Below are 21,047 nucleotides of genomic sequence, written 5' to 3'. Positions count from 1 at the left end.
ATCATGTTCGTGCAGTTAGCAATTATTGTAGTTTTTCTATCTGTGCCATTAATATTGTAGTACAAACTTTCAATGGTGTCTGGCGCTAATGAATGTTGAAACCACGTTTTGATGCAAACCAAGTTGCATTGCTATAAATCCGTAGCATAAACCTTTCGGTTCTGTTATCCTAACTGCGTATCTAAAACACTGCTGAATAAAAGATGATTAAAATAAAAGAAGATGTGGTTTCAATCCATTGGAATTCTTTTGTTTTAAACACTCACACCTTTAATTAGCGTAAGGGGTCTGCTACTCTTGTGACGTTTAATTTGATTTTCCATTGTTAAAGTTAATCAAGCCACTAGGGTTTGCGATAGCTGGAGAATATGATGCAATGACTGGTAAAAATGAAGAACTGAAGGAAAAGAAAGGAAAGGAAAGGAAAGGAAAGGAAAGGAAACTGATTGATTTGCCTTAAATAAATCAGTGCTCAGTGCTGTAATAGTTTGCGATCTTCTTCAGCCATCCGAACACAGTATAAATCAGCTAAGTCTGTTCAGAATTCCCTAATAGCAGAAGGACCTTGGAACGTGATGGCGAAGCAAGCTCACTTTAATCTTACGTCAAACTGAGCATGCGCATGCATGGACGGAGAACAGGTGAGTTCTAAACTTCAGTTAATTTGTAAACTATTCATGAATTAGTGTGAGTTATACTTTAAACTTTTGGCGAAGGAAATTAGGTTCAAACCTCAAGGTTCTGGAAACGATTTGTTTGTCGTGTTTGCAAATCTTATAACCGAACTATGAGTCAATACATAATATATCACTAATTACCTGTCCGACTCCAATTACCGTTCTAGATATTTCGGTTTGTTAATCAGGTATTCTTATACCTTTTTTATTTAGTCAATACAATTCAGGGAAGAGCTAAGAAGCTAAACTACAAATGTCTAAACGGAGTTGTCATCTATAAAGTGATAAAATACCAATCGAAGTGTTGTTCATTAGCGATGACACTACTTGAAGCTACGATTAACCAGTCCTGACCAGCGTACACTGATGTGAAAGAGTGACCCATATATATATTAGTATACTGTTATGGACTATTGACTTTTGCCTTTGATTTCAGATATAAAGGCCGGCGGAAAAAAGCCGGCGTCACTGGAAAAATATATCGATTTGAGATGTTGGAAATATGTTCGAAGTTTCGACTTCCAACATGTTTCCAGTATCCCTCCAGAACTTCCAAGATAGTTTTTATGATTTAGTTTTGGGCACTTCCAACCAACATATTTCCAACATTCACTTAAATCCCAAACATGCACGCTTCATACTAACTTCCAACATGCTTCCCATGATATTTTAAATATATTTCGAACAAATTATTGTCCAAAAGGTTCAATTATTGTCCAAGGGAAGTTAGACTTCCAACTTATGCACTTTCTTTGAGCTATCAAAATTTAGGCCAGATTTTGCGACTCTACCAGAACGATTATTGTCTCAATGTGGTAGTATATTGATTCCTTTATGACGAGGACTACACTTCGTCACACAAAACGCATAATTAGACTGAGTAAGGGATGTTTTTTGATATCTGGATGGAAAGATCTAGAAGCTAGTGACATCCAGCTGGATACCATGCCACAGGTGCAGTACTCATTCATAGTGGATTCAATAGGCTGCATCAATCAATATAGAGTATGGATTTTCTGATGGATTAAAATTAATAACTTAACTTTATCACAAAGTAAATGAGATGCGAATATCTACATTTGTGATTGCCGGCATGTTTCGAATTTCGTGACTTGTCTGAGGGGGACGCCGGGTGAACCTACAATTACCTTTTTCCAGCTACCTAAAAATAAATTATTTTGATCCCTTTATGGCTATATGACTGCAAAGATAACTTTCATCTTCAACATTTGGCGTTTTTCTCGAATTCCTCTGTAGGCAATAGTAGATCCCATTTTAAATCCCACTTCGGCACACTCTTCAAAGCCATTCTGTCTTAGACAGTGAAAATTTTCTTCCACTTTGTTAGTCCCCGATCACCTTAAGCCATCAAGAACTAAAGCTATAACAGATCTTATTAGGTCTCTTGGCTTTTGTCATGTTTTTCCAACCATGGTATCCCTGTGGTGCAAATGATAATACCTGGAGACGAGTGTTCGTTCAAGCACGTGGAGAAACATGGCGGACGAAGGTGAGCTGAATTTACTGCAGAAAAATGAGCGATTTATTCCTCATCTTGGTTTTTTTCATCAATATTTCTATTGTTTCTTAGGAGAAAAGGCCCGTAAGAAGCACAAGAAGGATAAAACCAAGACAGACGATAGTGAAACAGGTATTTTTATGACGTTGTTATGAGAGCGCCATGAGGTTCTTATGTTGTGCATGTATCGCAAAGCTTTATGGTTTCTGATACAAAAAGCTACCTCACTAACCATCATTGAATACCCTTACTCTCCAGATACATAACAGTTAATATAAATAATCATGTTTTTTAGCCTTTATTTTGTGTTCTAGACCCTTTTTCTTCACTGTTATCGTAATATAAAGTTGCATTCGAAGCGCGTAAATATGCATACAATAAACTAGCACGTGCGTGTATTTACCGAACATAACCAAAGCACTTTCCTAAGAAATTATATACAGATATTTTTGTTCTTATTGTTGTTTTTGTTATTAATTAATTACGATTCCGAAATTGGATAAAGATTTTCTGTTGAAAGTTTCCTTTACTCGTTCAAGTCCTAAGATGCTCACTTTGTTACCACTCTTTTCAGTGCTATGCGCTGATTGAGACAACAGTCGTAACAGGGAAATAGGGTAATATGCTGCCGCGAATCAGAGAATATAAAGGTGTTGACCAATTAATTTGATTGACAGAAGTGTGTTGCTCAATTTCCCTGCCGCGACTGTTGTCTCGATCAGCATGTAGCAATGAAAAGAGTTATAAACAAATTCTGATAAAGTTGCCTGGCTAGTTTTACCAAAGGTAGATACCAAAATTTAATGTTACATTGATCTAAATGCCAAATGGACACTTCAAAAAGAATTGGTCATGGCATTGTTTAATATATAATATATATATGGTTAAAAAAATACCTTCACTTGACTATATAAGTTCATCATCAATGTTGACCAGTTCTCATTTGATGTTGAAAACATAGGAACTCCAAAGAAATCCAAAAAGAGGAAGAGTGAGGGTGACACAGGTCTCCCAGAGGTTAGTGGGAAAATTGACTTCTAACTCACTCTCACATACAGTACATACTGTTAAAACCGTACTGTGAATTGACCTTAGCAATCTGTAGACAGAGAATAATGCATGGTTGCACTGTGATATGATAAGTATCCAAGCTTACTGAAGCTTCTATGTTATGCGAACTTGGTAGTTGCTCTCTGAAATTTAGTTTTTTATTTCCGTGAAGCAGTCTTTATCTTTATAATATTTTTGACTAACTGGCGGCAGTTAAAAACCAAATTCCAACAGGCAACTAGCATTTAAGAAGTTTGCACAATATTGAAAATAGCAGTACTTACTGCAATTTATAAACATGCAAACTCTGTGTCTCCGTCAATCAATTAACCTAATCAGTCATATTCTTGACTGGCCGCACTGAAAAAACCAATTCCAGAGTGCAACTTGGAGCTAAGGAGTTTGCACAATATTGAAAATTGCAGTCATATAAATGTGAAGTAAAGTAGAATAAAATAATGATGGTATGATATTATTTGCCTCAATTTGTTCTGAGGATTCTTTAGAATTTGGATTTTGTCACAAGATATTTTTTTAATTGAAATTTTGTTTATCATCATGCTAAGGAACAGACTAATGGAGATTATCACCTAAAACCATCTTCCACCACTCCTGCACTGGACACATCAAAGTGGCCTCTGCTACTTAAGGTACTGTACATACAATGCTTGCTCCGTTCTTACTCCCAGATTGTTCCTCTCTTCTTTCCCTCCCTCTCCCTTAATCCCTTAGGATCTTGACTCTTCACATTTAAAACAATCATTATGAAATTGTGTTGAGCTACATGCAGAGGGATACTGTATCTATTCATTTATTTATTTATGCTCTGCTCCCTAATAGACCTTTTGTAATAGATTGACACGTGACTGTTACTGGATTAAAAAAAAAATGGATTTCCTTTATTTAAAGATTTTTTGCTGGATTACTAATATTGTATTGAAAACCTTTTCAAAAATACTTTTTTCCCTTATGAGATACTTTTGATTTCAAGATACGAAGCAGTTTAAAATTTGTTTGCCATCCAGAGAGCCTTCACCAAGGGACCTTGAGCTGAATTGATTCGTTATCAAAGTCATATATCATTAGGTGACTGTTTGTTGCAAATGGCCTATTCTTTGACTGACACAATGTAAAAATCCAAATCAACTGAAGTTAACGTTTAAAGAATCAATAATGGTTTAGTTTATAGGGAATGCCCCTAGGAATCCACCCCTAGCCTTATTACATGGTAGTTGAACACATATTCCTCCGATCTGTCTTATTTGGATTACCAGTTAAAACTAAACTATCATTGAACTACGATATAGAATTATGACAAGCTGAATGTTCGTACTGGTCATTTCACTCCTTTACCTAATGGTTGTTCGCCACTAAAAAGAGACATAAAGGATTATATTTCGTAAGTATTTTAGCTCAATACATGATCTTATTAGCTTTATCAATTTGGTTATGGCATTACACTTTATAATATATACTCATTCTAATATTAATTTTTATTATATAATTACCAATGAAATATCTATTTTTCTCTATTTCGAAAAATTGATATCTTCACACGTGAAAATAACATGTTATTTTCACGTGTGAAAATAACACCATTGCGATGGCTATTCAAAAATACACGGAAAGAATTGCCTGAAAAAGCCACAACATACTTTCATTGATAATTATATAATAAACAGAATATTACATGGGCACTTGGAGATACGAAATTTATCTTCTCGTGTTGAAAATCTCTCACTCGTTCGCTGCGCTCACTTGTGAGAGATCTTTTCAACACTCGAATATAAATTTGGTATCTTTGCGCGCCCATGTAATATCCTCTATGTATGCCATATTATTATTAAATTTATTATTATTATTAAATTTATTATTATTATTAAATTTATTATTATTATTAAATTTATTATTATTATTAAATTTATTATTATTATTAAATTTATTATTATTATTAAATTTATTATTATTATTAAATTTATTATTATTATTAAATTTATTATTATTATTAAATTTATTATTATTATTAAATTTATTATTATTATTAAATTTATTATTATTATTAAATTTATTATTATTGTTATTATTTTTGTAGGAGTGGTTTTATCAATCTGGATAAGCCAGCAAATCCCTCTTCACATGAGGTAAATACTTGATAAACTGGAATATTTAGAGGGTAGAAATATTAAATAAAAGAAGATTTTGCCAAAGTGTGAAGTTGCAGTGTTTTGGCCAAACATGGAGAATTTTCCAAAACATTATTATATTATATTCTTATTCTTATTAATCATGGGTCTTGGATTATTTTCCCTGCTTCTGACTTTTCAATGTCTATATTTGTTTCTACTTACAACTTTACACAAAATGCACATGATACAAATATATCTTCATTAAGAAAGAAAAGGGTGCAGGTGACATATATAGGGGTAAAACATTAGCCTTGGGTACAAAGGATTGCCTAACTTGTCATTAACCCCTGTAGACAGTAAACTATATTTTAAAATTGAGTCTGTCTGTTTTTTCACTTCCTTACCAAGGGTTTTTCCTAGGTACTCTGGTTTTACTGCTCTTTATAAGTTTACAAGTGATCTGGCAGTTATGAGCATGAGGTTGTCCCGGTTTCATAATTTTCTTTGCCAATTTCAGGTAGTAGCATGGTTGAAAAGAATCCTGCGTGTAGAGAAAACAGGACATAGTGGAACTCTTGATCCTAAAGTCACAGGCTGTCTGATTGTCTGTATTGACAGAGCTACAAGACTTGTCAAATCACAGCAAGGAGCAGGTAACCTACAATCCTAGATATTTGATTGTCCGGGTGTGTTGGTGTGACTGCTGTTGGTGGTGAATGACGTTTCGACAACCTGAGTGGATGTCATATTCAGAGTCCAGTGAGAAAAGGAAAAAGAGAAGATAAGAGAAGTGTTGGAAGCGTAGTGGTTTACAGCTTCTCTCATGTTCTCTCACCATTCCAAGTGTCTAGATTAGAGCATCTAAAACAGAAAACTGTTTTATTTCTAATTTATAAAATAATAAAGAAACTTATGTTCTCTAGCATTCAAGATATACATGTATTCATCTAAAATGGCATAGTTTTCGAAATCATTACACTCATTTTATGATTGTGTGTGTTCAAAAGTCTGAGGGTCTTTCCTAACCGTGCTTGCTGCAGGTATTAGAATTTGTACTATTCATCTCAGAGATTTTCTATTCAGTTTGATAATTCCAGTCCCTATATTGCAAAAAGTTTGTCCAAAATTCATTACATTACACATTACATTTCAGATATATTCCGCACCTCTTAAAAAATTTACAAATATTTTGCAAAAAAATAGTATATATAAATATAGAAATCAGGTGCTAATATATATATATATATCTCAAAGTAGTTTTAACTATCAATTATTAACCAAAGTCATGTACCTCAGTATAGTCAAATTATTTCACATCATAACGGCCATTGGCAATTCAAGGTGTGAGTCCTGCAAATCATTGAAATCTTGAATATACTTTTTTGGTCCAATTTTGCGTATTATTATGATCCCAGTCTTAACTAGCTGTTTCAGGTACATATTTATGCTGATGTTTTTATTTATATCTTATCTAGGAAAGGAATATGTGTGTGTGGTAAGACTTCATAGTGCAATAGAAGGTCAGGAGGAATTAGCTAGGGTAAGGCTGCAGTTTTTTCTGATATTTGAATAAAATTTTAGTTATAAGTTTTTTTTATCAAACAAACTTCTTTAAGCCTATACAGGTGAAGTAACAAAGGAATCAGTGGTATATTTTACTGATAAATGCTTGCGACTATTTTTACAGACCCTAGAGACTTTAACTGGAGCCCTCTTCCAAAGACCACCTCTGATATCTGCTGTTAAAAGACAACTGAGGATCAGAACCATTTATGAAAGCAAACTTCTTGAGTTTGACAAAGATCGACATTTAGGTGCGATAAACTTTCTTTGCTTCCAGAGTACGACTTGAGTGTATTATTTTAAAATTCCAATTTCAGACTAAATGTCATTTTCTTGAGAATAAGGACCTTTGCTTGAGTTGTATCTATATTTTCGTGTCTTCACATGCTCTGACAACCATTGAACAAAGAAATCATATTCAAGGGAATGACTCATGGTCTGAAATAAGTAAACATTACTCACAAGCTGAAAGGGTCTGTTGTTTTTGAAATGAAATATGTAGGAAGTCCTGACACTTCTTGTATTTTGGACTCAGTATTGCATTTTGGTGATTTCAGGTGTGTTCTGGGTGAGCTGCGAAGCTGGTACCTACATCAGGACTCTCTGTGTTCATATTGGTTTTCTTCTGGGTATTGGAGCTCACATGCAAGAATTGAGAAGAGTCAGATCTGGCATTCAGTCTGAAAATGTAAGCAGCTTGTTTCAGTTGACCTGCTGATAAATTGTGCATGGGTGACCAAAGTGCATTGACATTGCACTGCCTCTAGTCATTCCAGCTCAATTCAGGCTTTTCCTCTTGCTTGTCTGGTTTCTACAGTAGCTACTGTATCTTACTTGTTCTGCACACATACTGCACAATATTGCAGGGCTAAAAATACAAGCTTGTCAGCAGAAATGTCCTTTATGTTATTTCAAGACTTTTTCATAAGCGTTACTGTATCTCTGGAGGTGCAATGTTTATGAAATAACTTTGTATGATTTAACCATTATTTGCTGAAGGACATCAAGTTATTATTGGTGAATTGGTGAGCCACAGGTCTTCAAGATTTTTGCCATAATCACTGTCTCAGAGCACGCAAAACTTTATATTCAAGTCTAAAATTTTACTAAATTGGTAAACTTATTTCCTCTTGTTTAGGAGAAGATGTCCACTATGCACGACATCCTTGATGCACAGTACCTATATGATAACTCAAGAGATGGTACGTTTTATGACAGTATATCGTACACATAAAAAAATGAATTAAAATGCAGTACTTCCAAATCCCTGATACATTATCTTGTCCATTTTTAGAGACATACTTGCGCAGATGTATTCAGCCATTAGAAGCCTTGTTAACTTCACATAAACGATTGGTTGTAAAGGATAGTGCTGTAAGTACTACTAAGTCTGCTGTTGTTTTTTTCTCTCGCTCCCCTTTTTATTCTTTTTATTCTTATTTTCTCTTCTCTTTCTTTTCGTCTTTTCCCACCTCTCCTGAGTTACCCAAAATTATTATCACTTTTTTCTCTTATCCCAGCTTCTTCTATTCTCTCTTCCATCTCTTCTCTCTTCTGTGTCTTCTCTCTTTCGTGTCTTCTATCTTCTGTCCCCTGATTTAACTATCTTTATTATTACTTCTTTTCATTCCACTTTTCTCTTTTCTCTTTCCTCTCTGCTTTCTTCTCTGTCCTCTGTCCCCCCTCTCCAGATGTAACCCTTATTATCATCACCTCGTTATGTTATTTCTAATGTATTTATCTTATTTCTTTCCAGGTCAATGCTATTTGTTATGGTGCCAAGCTGATGATTCCTGGTCTACTGCGATATGAATCTGGTATTGAAATGAACGAACAGATTGTGATCATGACCACCAAAGGCGAGGCCATTGCATTAGGTAAAATAAAATCGAATAAATTGTTCTTGTTTTAATAGGGTAGCACTCAGTAGCCAGTGGCTAACAAACCTGTGGCCCCATTCCATGATCGAAGTGGAATTTAGAAGTTGATATTTGAGGAGGGAGGAAAATCGGAGGACCTGTAGAAAAACCCTCGAAGGACAGGAGAGAACCAACAAACAACTCTACTCACATACGACACTTAGCTTGGCGGCACTTGAATCCGGGTCGCATTCATAAGAGGCAAGCCCTCGGAAGAACGCGGAGAAGAACTGACAAAACACGAAGAGAGCCAACAAGCAACCCTACTCACATATAGGATCTAATACATGACCACCACCCTTCACTCCATCCTTGCTACCTAACACACTTGGCCCCCTTGCTTATTTTATACAGCTTACCATCATTTTTGTGAAATATTTTCAAAACGTAATTTCTCAATCTATCAGGTATAGCACTGATGACTACAGCTGTGATGTCAACATGTGATCACGGAGTTGTTGCTAAAATCAAACGTGTTATAATGGAGAGAGACACGTATCCACGAAAATGGGGTCTTGGCCCAAAGGTATGTTGATATTATACTTTCCTTCTCCTTCTCAAACATGCATGAAAAGATGTGGGCCTTAGGTCAATGATCAAAATTATAAATAGGATGGAAATTCTGCGATGCAGAGTAGAAAAGTATTTATTCGTGAAAATCTTGTTTTGTTTAGAAAGAAAATGAGATACAATGAGGCGGTATTGAAAATACGTCCCAAGACGTTGGAATCCTAAATAACCTTTCTAAACTGGACATTAAAGCTAACCTTAACCCTGACACTATTTAAAGATTTGAAAATGTGGGCAATAAAAAAAATTAAAACGGGCTTCTGCTTTGTGCAACAAAGAAAAGTTATTGCGCACTGACTAGCGATACTTACAGCACGATGATGTAAAGTCTTTGGTATTGTGTTGGCAAGCTAGCGATGAGTTTCTCCATTTACTTGGGAGTATTAACTCGGGTTTTTCTTTTCCATACTCAGGCTTTGAAAAAGAAACAATTGATCCTGGAAGGTAAACTGGACAAGTTTGGTAAACCAAATGAAAAGACACCCGAAGCGTGGAATGCAGAACACCCTGATCTAAGGTAAAATAGATGGTGAAGATTGACGCTTTTGGTTTACGTTTATGGCTAGAGCTGAGTCAAAGCAATCAAGGGTAACTATGTGCCATTCTGTCACGGGGTTGAGGAGCAGCGAGAAGTGGTATTTAGGGAAGAATGGGTAAGGTTTGGAACGGGTCAGATTGTGATAGGCTATTTGTCATTGAGGTTGAGGAAAAGACTAGGTCGAGTTGGCATTGCAGTGCATTGTGGGACTGTTTTAGGGGACAAATTTCAATAGACCCGTTTCGAATTCCAAATTACCGCTGTGTTTCTTGATTACAGACTCATTTGCACAGGGTTAGCCTCGAGTTTGTGCAGAATATTCACGTGTTCCAGTCAAGGTCCGTCGAGTTTCAAAGTATTTGTATTGTTGAAGTTGTGTATTCTTTACTTTACCGTTGGTATTTGTGAATATTTAAACACTGATACGAGGCTAACCCTGTGCAAATGAGTCTGTAATCAAGGAACACAGCGGTAATTTGGAATTCGAAACTGGTCTATTCAAGATAGCGTCTATTTGGTCCTCTACAACAGTGCATTGCGATGCCAACTCGACCAAGTCTTTTCACAAGAGAACAGCAATTGTAATTTTTTACCGATTGACTGACCCATTCATTGGATGCAAAACCTGAATCTGTTATTTTATCATTATTATACAGTAGTACTAAGAAAAAATCCAAATCCGAGGAAGCGCCAGAAACGCCAAGACAAGAACCAGCTGAAGAAGCTAAAAAGCGCAAAAGGTCAGAAGATGAAAGCTCTGAAGAAGCTGCTACTCCTTCGAAGAAGGAAAAGAAGAAAGCCAAGAAAGAGAAACGAAAATCTAAGGACAAAGAAGAAAGCGAGGTAAATGTCTAAAGAGAGTAGAGACCTTTAGCACGACGTTCTTGTTAGCACCGCAAACCTCATACTGCAGTACCACGTCAGGTGTTTTCCGTCAAACTTTCAACATTTAGCAAGGCCTCATATAGTAACGAAGTCGTTGCTGGAAGAGTGGCCATATTGAATTTCTTTGATGCCAGTGTTCCTCCGTGTTTGCAGGCGTTTTTCTGGGCTTGGTTCCTAGCGGTCAGCGGTAAACACGATGCTAAGGGTCTCTAAATGGCAGTGGCTTACAAACCTGTAGTCCTCATGATCGAATTGGAATTTAGGAAAATCGGAGAACTCGTAGAAGCACAGGAGAGAAACAACTCTACTTGCATAGTAAATTAATCTATCGACCTTTACCAGACTAACAAAAACTGTAGCACTTGTTGCATGACCAAACTGGAATTGGAAAGTTGATTTGGGGGGGGGACCGGAGAACGTAGAGAAAAAACCTTCGAACCATAGAACAGACACCTTGGGGTTTTCGTTATCCGTCAATCAAATTTCGAGGGGTCTCATAGGTTAAATTTTCCAACATCTTCCGAAATAGCTTTTTTTTGTTAACTACATGGTTATTCTTAACTCAGGAGGAAGAGAAAAAAGAAAAGAAGAAGAAAAAGAAGAAGAAGAAAGAGAAGGAGAAGACAAAAGAATCCGATAGTGACTCATCAGAGTAATGAACATGGTTTCTTTTTAGGATTTTTACATTATTTTTGTGAATACATTTTACAACCGAAACGCATTCTGTTGACTACTTTTTCATCATGTATCTGTGTAAAATGAAAGCGAATTAGAATTATTCTGATCTTTGTACGTCATAAGGTCATTGGTATTTCATCGTATATTGTTCTATTTGAGCGGTAGAACAATTCAAACACAACTATGTCACTCTTGTATGTAGTGCCTGCAAAATTGTTGAACTTACAGCATTGCGATCTTTGATGATATGAATGTAAATGTACGCGTACACTGTAAAACAAATCAAACCGATAAATTTGTTATTCTTTATCTTTAGTTTCTTATTATGAAAATAATTATCTGATATATTTAACTATGACATCACTAATTGTGTTATTGACAGTGGATTATCGAATGACGTCACCATTTATTTTTTGCTTGTGCGCAAAAACAGGGTGAGCAAAACTTTACCTTGGTAATTGCGCGCGCGTCATGTACTGAACTAAAAGCAAGCTGTTCATTGAGGAACTGATATAATGCAATAAGGAAACGGCAAATGAAGTTGCTTTTGACTGGCTATCACACATTTCTCTTTATCTCCATTAAAATTGAAAGCATAAACCGTTCTGAAAATCGGTTCTCAAATTAGTGCGTGGTCACTTAGTGATTAAGACGTCATTGATATAATTGATGACGTGAACATACGTCACAATGCATATTTTTTTTAAAACATTTAGCAAAGTGCGATAGAAGAAAAATGTTTTCCAATCACGTGTCATTGCTCCTAGAATCAAACATTTTCAGGTTCTGCTTTCCTCTACGTGAAAATTTTGAAACGTGGACAGCTATATTTTAAAAAAGGTTGAATTATTTCGTTGCATACCAAGCTTGGAAGAACGGTATTCAAATGCCAAACAATGTCAGCATAGAAAAATTAGGCATGAATGCGCAGACAAAGTTTGAGAAAATTTCATATTGTTGTAACCAGTTGAGTTGATAGCATTCACATCAACCATGCATAATGCAGTTCGCGCTGGTAAAGGATAGGTAATGTGATAGTAATAGGTAATTAAAGGAATGATATGTGGTTTGAGATGCGAAACATTTCACCCAAGTCGAAAAGGTATATTCCAGGCAAATGGACCACGAAAAAACATGTCCACAAGTGCGAAACAATTCAAACAAAACAAAAAACCACACTGTTACTAAAAGCACTATATTTTTTATATTTCTTTTTAAAATACATTTTTCATTTCCACAGTATTATATAGTTGTAAAAAGATATAACTAGCTAAAAACTAGTGTGAGCTGCGTCGGTGTTTCTAATGAAACAGTAAAAATGAAAAGGTAAATTATACACCGTGAAAAGATGAAAAAACTTACTTACTTTTTTCATCTTTTCACGGTGTATAATTTACCTTTTCATTTTTACTATTATATAGTTGGTGTCCTAAGTTACAATTCAAGAGATTTCTCAATTTTCTCCATTCTATAGTCTTTTTATGCACATTTGTTGGGCTTAGAATGATTCAAGCAAAACGAACTCAAAACTGCTGTCTAGATAAGAGTCGATATTTCAAGTCTGTTTTTACTTAAGGTGGGACGCAGCCACGCAAACGCAAATCCAGACGCAAGTATCAAGCATTTCCCAAGGCTCGTTCCCAGAGCCGTTATTTTTACTGCGCATGCTCGAAAAATTAAAGAAGAAATAACGGCTCTTAGAACGAGATTAAACATTTCCTTCATGACAACTGAGTCAGGAACCGAGTACAAAAAATCAATCAACCAATAATGACTAAATACAGAGACATTTCTTCTTTCTTAAAGATTCCTTTTTCGTGTTTCTGTGATCTCATTACGGTGCGACTACAACAACCAAGACCACCCAGACAAATTTTTATACAAATTAGCCAATCGCGACTGAGTATTGAAACAATAGAATCACAAATTTTCACATTTTTTCTTTTAAGAGCATAAATTTTTCTTACGTTTGTGCGTATGAACAGGAGTGAACAAGAAACAGGGGGGGATGTGGTCTTGGTTAATGTAGTCGCACTGTAATATTCATAAGCCGTCCCAGACCTAAATCCCAAAATCTACTAACTCTGACTGTTGCAAATTTGACAAGCAGAAACCAAAATTCCTCAAATTTGCAGGGTTTGGTGATTTTGTGGGTCACAGAAACAAGTTAAGGTCTCTTACATGACATGTAATTCCTAATACAGAATTGGATTCATTCAGCCGACTTCCCTGTCCAGTGACGTCACAGATCACATGGTGAAATGTCGTGTATAATCATATTCTATGGTTGGAATGACCGCTTGGACGAACTTTAGGAAAATCAATAGATACCTGATCAAATAGTTAAGGGAATAATAAGCAGTTATGATGAAGCAAGGAAAAAGCTCTCATATGCAAACAGCCACGATCTCTGGTTGGTCAGCACTTGCCTCTCCTATGGAGTACAGGATTCGACTGTTCCTGGAGTCCGCATCCCATGCGAGTTGGTCTTGCTTCCTCTGCAAAACCCAACCCACAGATTATTGGAATTTAGTGTGTTAAGCCGTGCCCTGACTTAGTTAGAGGGGTTTTTTCAGAACCAGTTCCATCTGTGAGTTAGCCGTGCTCTGACTTGGATCAGCTCAGACCTTTTTTCATAATATTCAATAACATTCGATCGAATTTGGTTGCTTGTTTTGCCGAGGATTGCATTAATACGTTATTAGGAGGTTCCATTTCACACTTTTTGTCACTATTTCGTAGGAAAGAAATTTTCTTATGCTAAGGGAGGGTAATTCAAGGTTACAATGAATTTTTCTGGATTTTAGCCGAATGATATCAATATCTTTTACAACAGACTGAACTAAGATATCATAAGTGTCCTGCAGTATTGTTTAGGATACATATGAACTCCAAGTTCTCCTCCTCCATCTGCCACTGTTTGAATAATCTTTTTCATGACGTCAGCATGCCTGTCAATCAAAAAAACGTCATCCAATAAGAGTCAAGGCACTATGCATTGATTGATTCACAACTATTAGATGGTAGACCGTTTTTACATACCGACAAGGGTGAACAGATGCCATGGTCATTGGTAAGTGAGGATGTGCTTCTATTGTTACTGTCTTCTTGGCATGATCCTGTGAATAAGAACCAAAATAAGCCCTTGTATTGAATAGTCCGAAGATATACACTCAATTGAAGAATCGTTGTCGGGTTCAGAAACATAGAACATAAAAGCTGAGAGCGAAATGGCACATGGGAAATGACATAATTATATTATAATTTATTCATTTGCTCAATCCATGCAGTCGGTTTAGAATGCCAAACGCATATTAAAAACAGTGGATGATGCCACAGGTCGTTGGTCACAGCATGCATCTAATTAACATACTTCCCATGTGCCATTTCGGTCTCAGCTTCTATATTCTATGTTTCTGAACCCAACAACGATTCTCCAGTTGAGTGTATCACATCATAACGAATGCAATCATCCCAAGGTCCCCTGGAGGAGAGTTTGCTGTAAGGAGTTGTTCATGAATTTGATATTATGTACTACTGATATTATACTATGATATTGTGTAACTACAGTCCCTAGAATAATCGAAATCTTATTTTTATGCCAGTAAGTAGTTATCACATACTACGAGGGGACTTTCATTGTAGAAATAGAAGATGGTGACATTTTGCATTTGACATTTTTTAAAAGCACTGGTAATCTCTTGAGCTTTTAATTTCACTCGGTAAGCTAGGACCAACATGTTGTGTAGTCAGGGGTCCACAATCTACGTTCAAGTAAATAGTCCCTTTCATAGCTCCCTTGGCCATCTTCAAAGGTAGCCCTGCCTTTGCATTGAAGCGAGACGAATGGTGAGCTTGAAATGGTAGAGTCATGAATAGTTGTTCAAGGTATTAAAAAAGGGTCTCTATCATTGAAAGCTCACCATCTGTCTTGCTTTGATGCAAAGGCACAGCTACCCTTAAAGATGGCACAGGGAACTATGAAAGGGACTATTGGGTCACCGACAGGAATTCTGAGCACAGAAGTAGCTTTTTTGCATGCCGAGAGTTGTCATGAGAATCAAATCTGCATCCTAAAAACATTTTTCAACAAAGGTTTTTCTTGATTTGGATGAAGGAGATCATTAAACTAAAATTGATATTCCTTTCATCCAGGTTTGCAACAAGAGCTGTAAATAAATTAGTACCTGGCTCATGTCTTCATACATTTCTTCAACTGTTAATGGTTTTCGATTCTGAAAAAAAAAGGTTGGACAGTCAGTTAACCGTAGTACTTTGAAAAGGCTGTGTGAACTGTGGTGGCTTACTAACCTCATTGTATCCATAGAGCCATAGTCGTGGTGTCTGATAGTACTTGTCATATGTGATATACATATCATACGTTCTTGTCTGTAGAATACCTTCTCCGCTTGCCAACTCTGCAGAGCTAACTGCTCCTTCTGGTTTAGCGGCTGCAGCAGCTGGGATGGATAATGTGGCCTGGCGAGAGAAAAAAGGGGAAAACTTAAAACTGATTTGGCAGGTCATCATGACTGATGAATGACTGAGCACTAGTTTTCGCCCTCCAGAGCCAAGGGCTTATGTATTATATAAAAAAGAGAAGTCGAAAAAGATGTGAAGATCCTGAGGATGGAAACATGGACCTCTAGATCTAAAGGCTGAGCACTAACCATCTGAGCTCACGCCTGCTCTGTCGGTTAGGGTGCTAATGATCAATAATCATCCAATCAGATAATTTTTAACAATGACATTAAAAATAAAAATAATAAATACCTCATCATTTTCCAACATACCACTCTCTTCAAAAGCTGTTCAAAACAAACAACAGACACTAAATCATTAAAAAATGAATGAATATTTTGCACCAAATGAATTTTTAATAATACCTTCCATGTCTTCAGCTTCTTCATCTTCATCCTCATCATCATCATCATCTGCAACAGGTACGACTGGCTTTGAAGCCTGGAAAAGATGAAATTCAGCTATTTGATAGCATGGTAGACACATTTTGGAATCTTTAAGTTAAACAATGAAGGAACAAGAGCAAAGTTTAATAACTGATGCAGCTATGTGACTTGGGATACTTACAATTACTCATTATCAATTAATCTAAGTTACATACAAGGCTATAAATAATGATTGCTCAATGACTGTATATATATCAGACTGATCAACATGTCAACAGTCATTGTCACTCAGTCAACAGGACTGGCCCAAGAGGCATTTGGCCAGACAAGTGCCAATGTTGGTCAGACATTGATTATTGACTGGCCAATATAGTGATTAAACCCTGTTAAATGATTTTTGCTTTCAGAGCCCCAAATAGTGGATAACAGTGAGTCCCATCTAACAATCAATGTCTCCCAACACCCACAAACCATGGTATGCAAAACACTTAGATGTGGAGGAAGGAGACAGTGAGGGATAGAATAAATATATAAATACAGTCATGGCTAAAGGTATGCTTGGATATTTACAATACCTTATCAGAGTCCAGTTTCATTTCTGAAAACTGTTCCTGTACACCAGCACCAATCTTATTTCCACTTGGATCCACCTTGTGGTGAGTGTCAACCCATCCCCCATCTTCATCTTCTTCAACAATGGCTTCATTTTCTTCTTGGTGTTCCATTTGTTTACACCTCTTGTAACATGGTACTATGAACAATAAAAACCCAAAACATACTTTTTAAGCAAAGGTAAGGGTTAAGGCCTAAGGGTCCAAGGCCCCAACTTTAATATGTAAGAGTTATTTCTGAAATTTCTGAGTCAAAAAATTAAAAATAAGAATGAAAAAATTCAACGAAAAAGAATGCTTTGGAGGTCTAAAAATAAATAATACAAAAATGAAAAAACTTCCTGATATATATTTTTTAAATGTTATGTTTTCTAGTGAAGATTTTAAACTGGTATTCAAGCTAACAACAATGTTGAAGCTAGAATTTTTCAAATCGTAGGGCATTTTTATGGGCAGTTTTCATTTGAGATATCGAGAAACTTAATTCTAAGAAGCGATCACAAATGGTAGATTTATGAAGAAAAAATCGTAAGCAATTTCTTGAACACTTAAAGTGTTTCGTTGTTAAGTTGTTGATGCTATTATGTAATTCCGCATTTCTCCTAGCAAAATTTGCCATTGTTTCTGCATGACCTGGGGAAAAAATCCGCATAATTTATTTGAACTCTTTTACCACATTTTGTTAGAAGCCCTGTATAAATGTATGGCCAACACCTGAAGAGAAAAGGATACTTAACTTGAACCATGTGGCAGTCCAAAACATTAGGATGTTAGTTTCTTATTTATTCTAAAATTCACATTTTAAATTTTACTGCAACTAAATATACTAGCCAGTTAGATTACAGTGCAAAGAGCCTAACTGTACATGGCTACCCAACTTACCATGGGTGTTCACAGTTAGGTGGCCCATCACACTGTAAATGGCTTTTTTCAGCTAAGAGAAGTAAATTACCATTTCTCGTATAGATGTATTGCTTGTCCTTAGGTAAATATGGCTTCACTCTCGATTCTTCTCCCATTGACCTTCAGAAAAAAATACGAAAAATAGCTTAATAGAAAATATTTCACAATGGATTATTTATTTTTTCCTAATCTATGGTATTTAAAGTCCTGTCCTGTTATCTCAAATATGTCCTGGGTCCAGGGGAAAAGGTTTAAAATAACTGGAGTTTGAGATATCCAGGATAAAATTAGTGACCTAATATATACACAGGATGCAAGATAATGGGAAACATGAGAATCAGGATTTGAGATAACAGGACTTCAAGGCATGTAAATTTAAGTAAATGAAAAATGAAACTATATATAAAATTGAGGTCATTAATATCTCTCTATAAGCACTGGCTCTTGGTGTATAAAGAAAAAAGAATGTTAGCTCATATCAGGTTTTTAAATAATGGCTTGTCAGTTGCTGGTTATAATCACCAGCCAAATTAGTTTTAATACCTCATTTCTGGCTCAATTTACTGGCCAAAATGACTGGCAAGACAAAGCTTTGACCGTACAAGTTCCAATATTGGCCAAACATTATCCAATGAACAGTTGTTATTTCAAGGCTTGTAAACATATATAATACTAACCATTGCCATGTTGGGCAGTGATGAACAATGTGATCTCCAGCAGCAACAAACTTTAAAAAAAATCATATCTGGATGTGAAACTAGTGAAGCCTCAGAGATTCCTGAACTAGCTAGACTAACTGTTTTGAAACTATATATAACAGAGGGGAAAATTCAGAATTGGTCCAATTCAACTCCAGTTACATTGCTATTTCATAGTAAAACCCGTGTGCAACTGTGTTGCAAGGCAAATTTCAGAACGAATTGCACTGTGTAACACCCCCAACTTTGTAAAGCTTTTGCCACAAGAAAGTTTTAAGAAAAATAGAGCTGCTTAATTTCTACTTGTGCAACTGAAAATACTTGTGTTGCACACAAATTTGGGACAAAATTGGGCAATGTAACACCCTTCTTGAAACTTTCTTGGACATACCCCTGTCAGAGCTCAATATTTACAGGGAGCAGGCAACATTAACATGGCAGATGCAAGTGAATTAAAATTTGAAATCATGAAACTTTTCTCATAATGCTGTTGCACTCAGCTAAAAAATTCAACCTGTAACAGTACCTTTATATTAGACAACAACATGTTTAAAATCATATAATAAAAGTAGTTGTTGTTGTTAAGGAGAGGACAGTTGTGGCAATTAAGAATAAAGCACTTTGGTTTTTTTTAGCAAACTAGTTTCATTAATATTGAATTGTCTCGATCAAACCTTTCTCTTGAGAAATTAAGCCATCATATCACTACCTTCTAAAGGTATAGAGTAAGAAACACTTTCAAGTCGCACTACAGATTCGCTTGCTGTCTCCCTATTCTTTCTACTTTCAAATTCTTTTTTTTTAATTATTATTATTTTTATTTTATCTTATTTTTTATTTTTTATTTTTTCTTTATAATAAAACATATTCTATATATAACTGCGTAATCCATTTCGATAGCAAAATCTCACGTTTAGAAAGTGTAAGTGCAAAGTCTTAAACCATGGATCCAGGCATCGACAACAATTTCGGTTTAAATTCTACAGAGTTTCTTACCTCTTCGGGTGTAATGACTCCAGTTTCTTTAAATTTGGATTCCTAAAATAAAACATTAAAACATTGGTTAATTAATTAACCGGAAATAGAATCTTTGGAACATCGACTTTAAGATTGCTATTGTAGCGATCTCTTCACAGGAAATCTAGTTCACAGGCTAAAAAATACCTTTAGGATGGGAGTTAGGTACTCTGCAACTCCAAGTGCTGTTCCTTTAACCTTATTTATGACATCTTGCATGGCCATGATGTAAAAATACAGGAAAGAACGCAAACTGTACTTAAATCATATGATAAAAAGAACAAGGATGAACACGCATGCTTGGATGAATACCGCTGACTTGGAACAAACAGGGAGCCCAAAACAAGGTTGATTTAATAGAATGGTCTTTTTTCTTTTGACGATTTCTTTTTATCGATTTCTTTCTCATAATTTTGAAATTGCGCATTTAATATGAATGTCAATGTCAATAATTATTCTACTATTAATAAAAACTATCTAAATTATAACTTAAAAAAAGAAAGAAAGAAAAACGAAAAAGAAAAGTGAAAAGAAAGAAAGAAAAGAAAAGAAATCTAAGAAGGAAAAGGAAAAAATATTTAATTACAACATACTTAATCAACTGGGTATAAATAAACAATTCAGCCAGCTCCCGTCAGCAAAAAATATTATTAAATTAAGTATTATCCACCTCACCCTACCCCACTCAGTCCCATCCCCTCCCAACAAAGAAATTTACTGATCATCGACCGCCCGAAAGTTCACGTACAGCCTCGAGCTCCCTGTGGACTTTAGACACTTTGAGCCCAGTCGACCGATCATCGCGCGCGAGCTGCTAAGAAGTCCCGAGGTTAGGACTTTGTTTGAATTACAAAGAACATTTCCAAAGGTAAGAGCTCTTGTAGGAAAATAATTAATAAGTTACCAATTAAATCTAATGAAATTTTGGCGTATTTAATCTTCAATAATCGGGGGGAATCGTGAATATTTTTTTTACGCATGACTTGATTATAATGACGCATATATTTGAAACTCGAGCAATTGGTATTTTGAAGCGATAATGGCCATACACCTATCTATTTTCATTTTCATGAACGGAATTTTTGGGCTTTTATGTTTCCTGGCAAAAATACGAAGAAAAAAAAAACATCTTTAGCTCAGCTAGTTCATGATTCATATATTCCAATCTAAAAGGAAACTACGTTGTTCGGGTGTGAATCAGAAGTGCATAGTTGTCTACTCACACTTCAGATTTCCGAGATCTCAGACCGAAAATGTTTTTTAAAAGTGAACTCTAGATGTATATACCTGTATATACTTTGAGTTCCAGAGGTTTTATTTCGCAAACCGCATATGTCCCGTAAATATGACAGATAAAATTACATAGGAGCATCCTTTAGTAAGCGT

General features: G+C 35.7%; 3 protein-coding genes across 4 annotated transcripts in view; 2 read left to right on the top strand and 1 right to left on the bottom strand.

Moving 5' to 3' along the window:
- The first annotated feature begins 1,885 nt into the window (after window positions 1–1,885).
- LOC116295499 (uncharacterized) lies at window positions 1,886–11,834 on the top strand. Its single transcript, XM_031703326.2, has 17 exons — window positions 1,886–2,187; window positions 2,269–2,328; window positions 3,158–3,213; window positions 3,813–3,896; window positions 4,554–4,645; window positions 5,339–5,387; window positions 5,890–6,025; window positions 6,848–6,912; window positions 7,060–7,186; window positions 7,493–7,623; window positions 8,074–8,137; window positions 8,230–8,309; window positions 8,692–8,812; window positions 9,262–9,380; window positions 9,838–9,941; window positions 10,619–10,805; window positions 11,414–11,834. Exons 1-17 carry the CDS (start codon window positions 2,175–2,177, stop codon window positions 11,501–11,503), a joined length of 1,578 nt encoding a protein of 525 aa, XP_031559186.1. The 5' UTR covers window positions 1,886–2,174; the 3' UTR covers window positions 11,504–11,834.
- Window positions 11,835–12,710: 876 nt separating this feature from the next.
- LOC116295501 (ubiquitin-like-conjugating enzyme ATG3) lies at window positions 12,711–19,950 on the bottom strand. The gene is made up of 12 exons (XM_031703332.2): window positions 19,809–19,950; window positions 19,641–19,682; window positions 18,624–18,673; window positions 17,996–18,066; window positions 17,008–17,183; window positions 16,412–16,487; window positions 16,299–16,333; window positions 15,837–16,004; window positions 15,713–15,760; window positions 14,568–14,644; window positions 14,408–14,476; window positions 12,711–13,856 (listed from the first exon to the last, which is right to left on the bottom strand). The coding sequence occupies exons 1-12, from the start codon at window positions 19,884–19,886 to the stop codon at window positions 13,775–13,777; spliced, it is 972 nt and encodes a 323-aa protein (XP_031559192.1). The 5' UTR covers window positions 19,887–19,950; the 3' UTR covers window positions 12,711–13,774.
- A 560-nt stretch (window positions 19,951–20,510) lies between these two features.
- The window catches only part of LOC116295494 (A disintegrin and metalloproteinase with thrombospondin motifs 6), a 40,754-nt gene continuing 40,217 nt past the window's right edge, over window positions 20,511–21,047 (top strand). The window contains exon 1 of one of the 2 annotated variants that reach the window (XM_089028862.1): window positions 20,511–20,529. The gene's annotated coding sequence lies outside the window, so the exon portion shown is untranslated. The remainder of the gene's footprint in view (window positions 20,530–21,047) is intronic. The other variant, XM_089028852.1, reaches the window with a different exon arrangement.

This window comes from Actinia tenebrosa, unplaced genomic scaffold (genome assembly GCF_029948245.1).
Source record: "Actinia tenebrosa isolate PJP-AT-01 unplaced genomic scaffold, QUT_ActTen_1.0 PGA_scaffold0__85_contigs__length_37466705, whole genome shotgun sequence".
Lineage (NCBI taxonomy): Eukaryota > Metazoa > Cnidaria > Anthozoa > Actiniaria > Actiniidae > Actinia > Actinia tenebrosa.
Note: the sequence above shows the minus strand (reverse complement) of the source record. Positions and strands in the feature narration are given on the sequence as shown.

What these genes read in the sequence shown, in the direction of transcription:
- LOC116295499 (XM_031703326.2), top strand. An exon ending in CAAATCACAGCAAGGAGCAG is followed by an intron (nt 6,026 to 6,847) that starts GTAACCTACAAT and finishes TATCTTATCTAG; the next exon opens with GAAAGGAATATGTGTGTGTG. An exon ending in CTGGCATTCAGTCTGAAAAT is followed by an intron (nt 7,624 to 8,073) that starts GTAAGCAGCTTG and finishes CCTCTTGTTTAG; the next exon opens with GAGAAGATGTCCACTATGCA.
- LOC116295501 (XM_031703332.2), bottom strand. Translation starts at nt 19,886, where the DNA reads ATGGCCATGCAAGATGTCATAAATAAGGTTAAAGGAACAGCACTTGGA. An exon ending in TGAAACTGGACTCTGATAAG is followed by an intron (nt 16,488 to 17,007) that starts GTATTGTAAATA and finishes CATCTTTTCCAG; the next exon opens with GCTTCAAAGCCAGTCGTACC. An exon ending in GGAGAACTTGGAGTTCATAT is followed by an intron (nt 13,857 to 14,407) that starts GTATCCTAAACA and finishes CTATTTGATCAG; the next exon opens with GTATCTATTGATTTTCCTAA.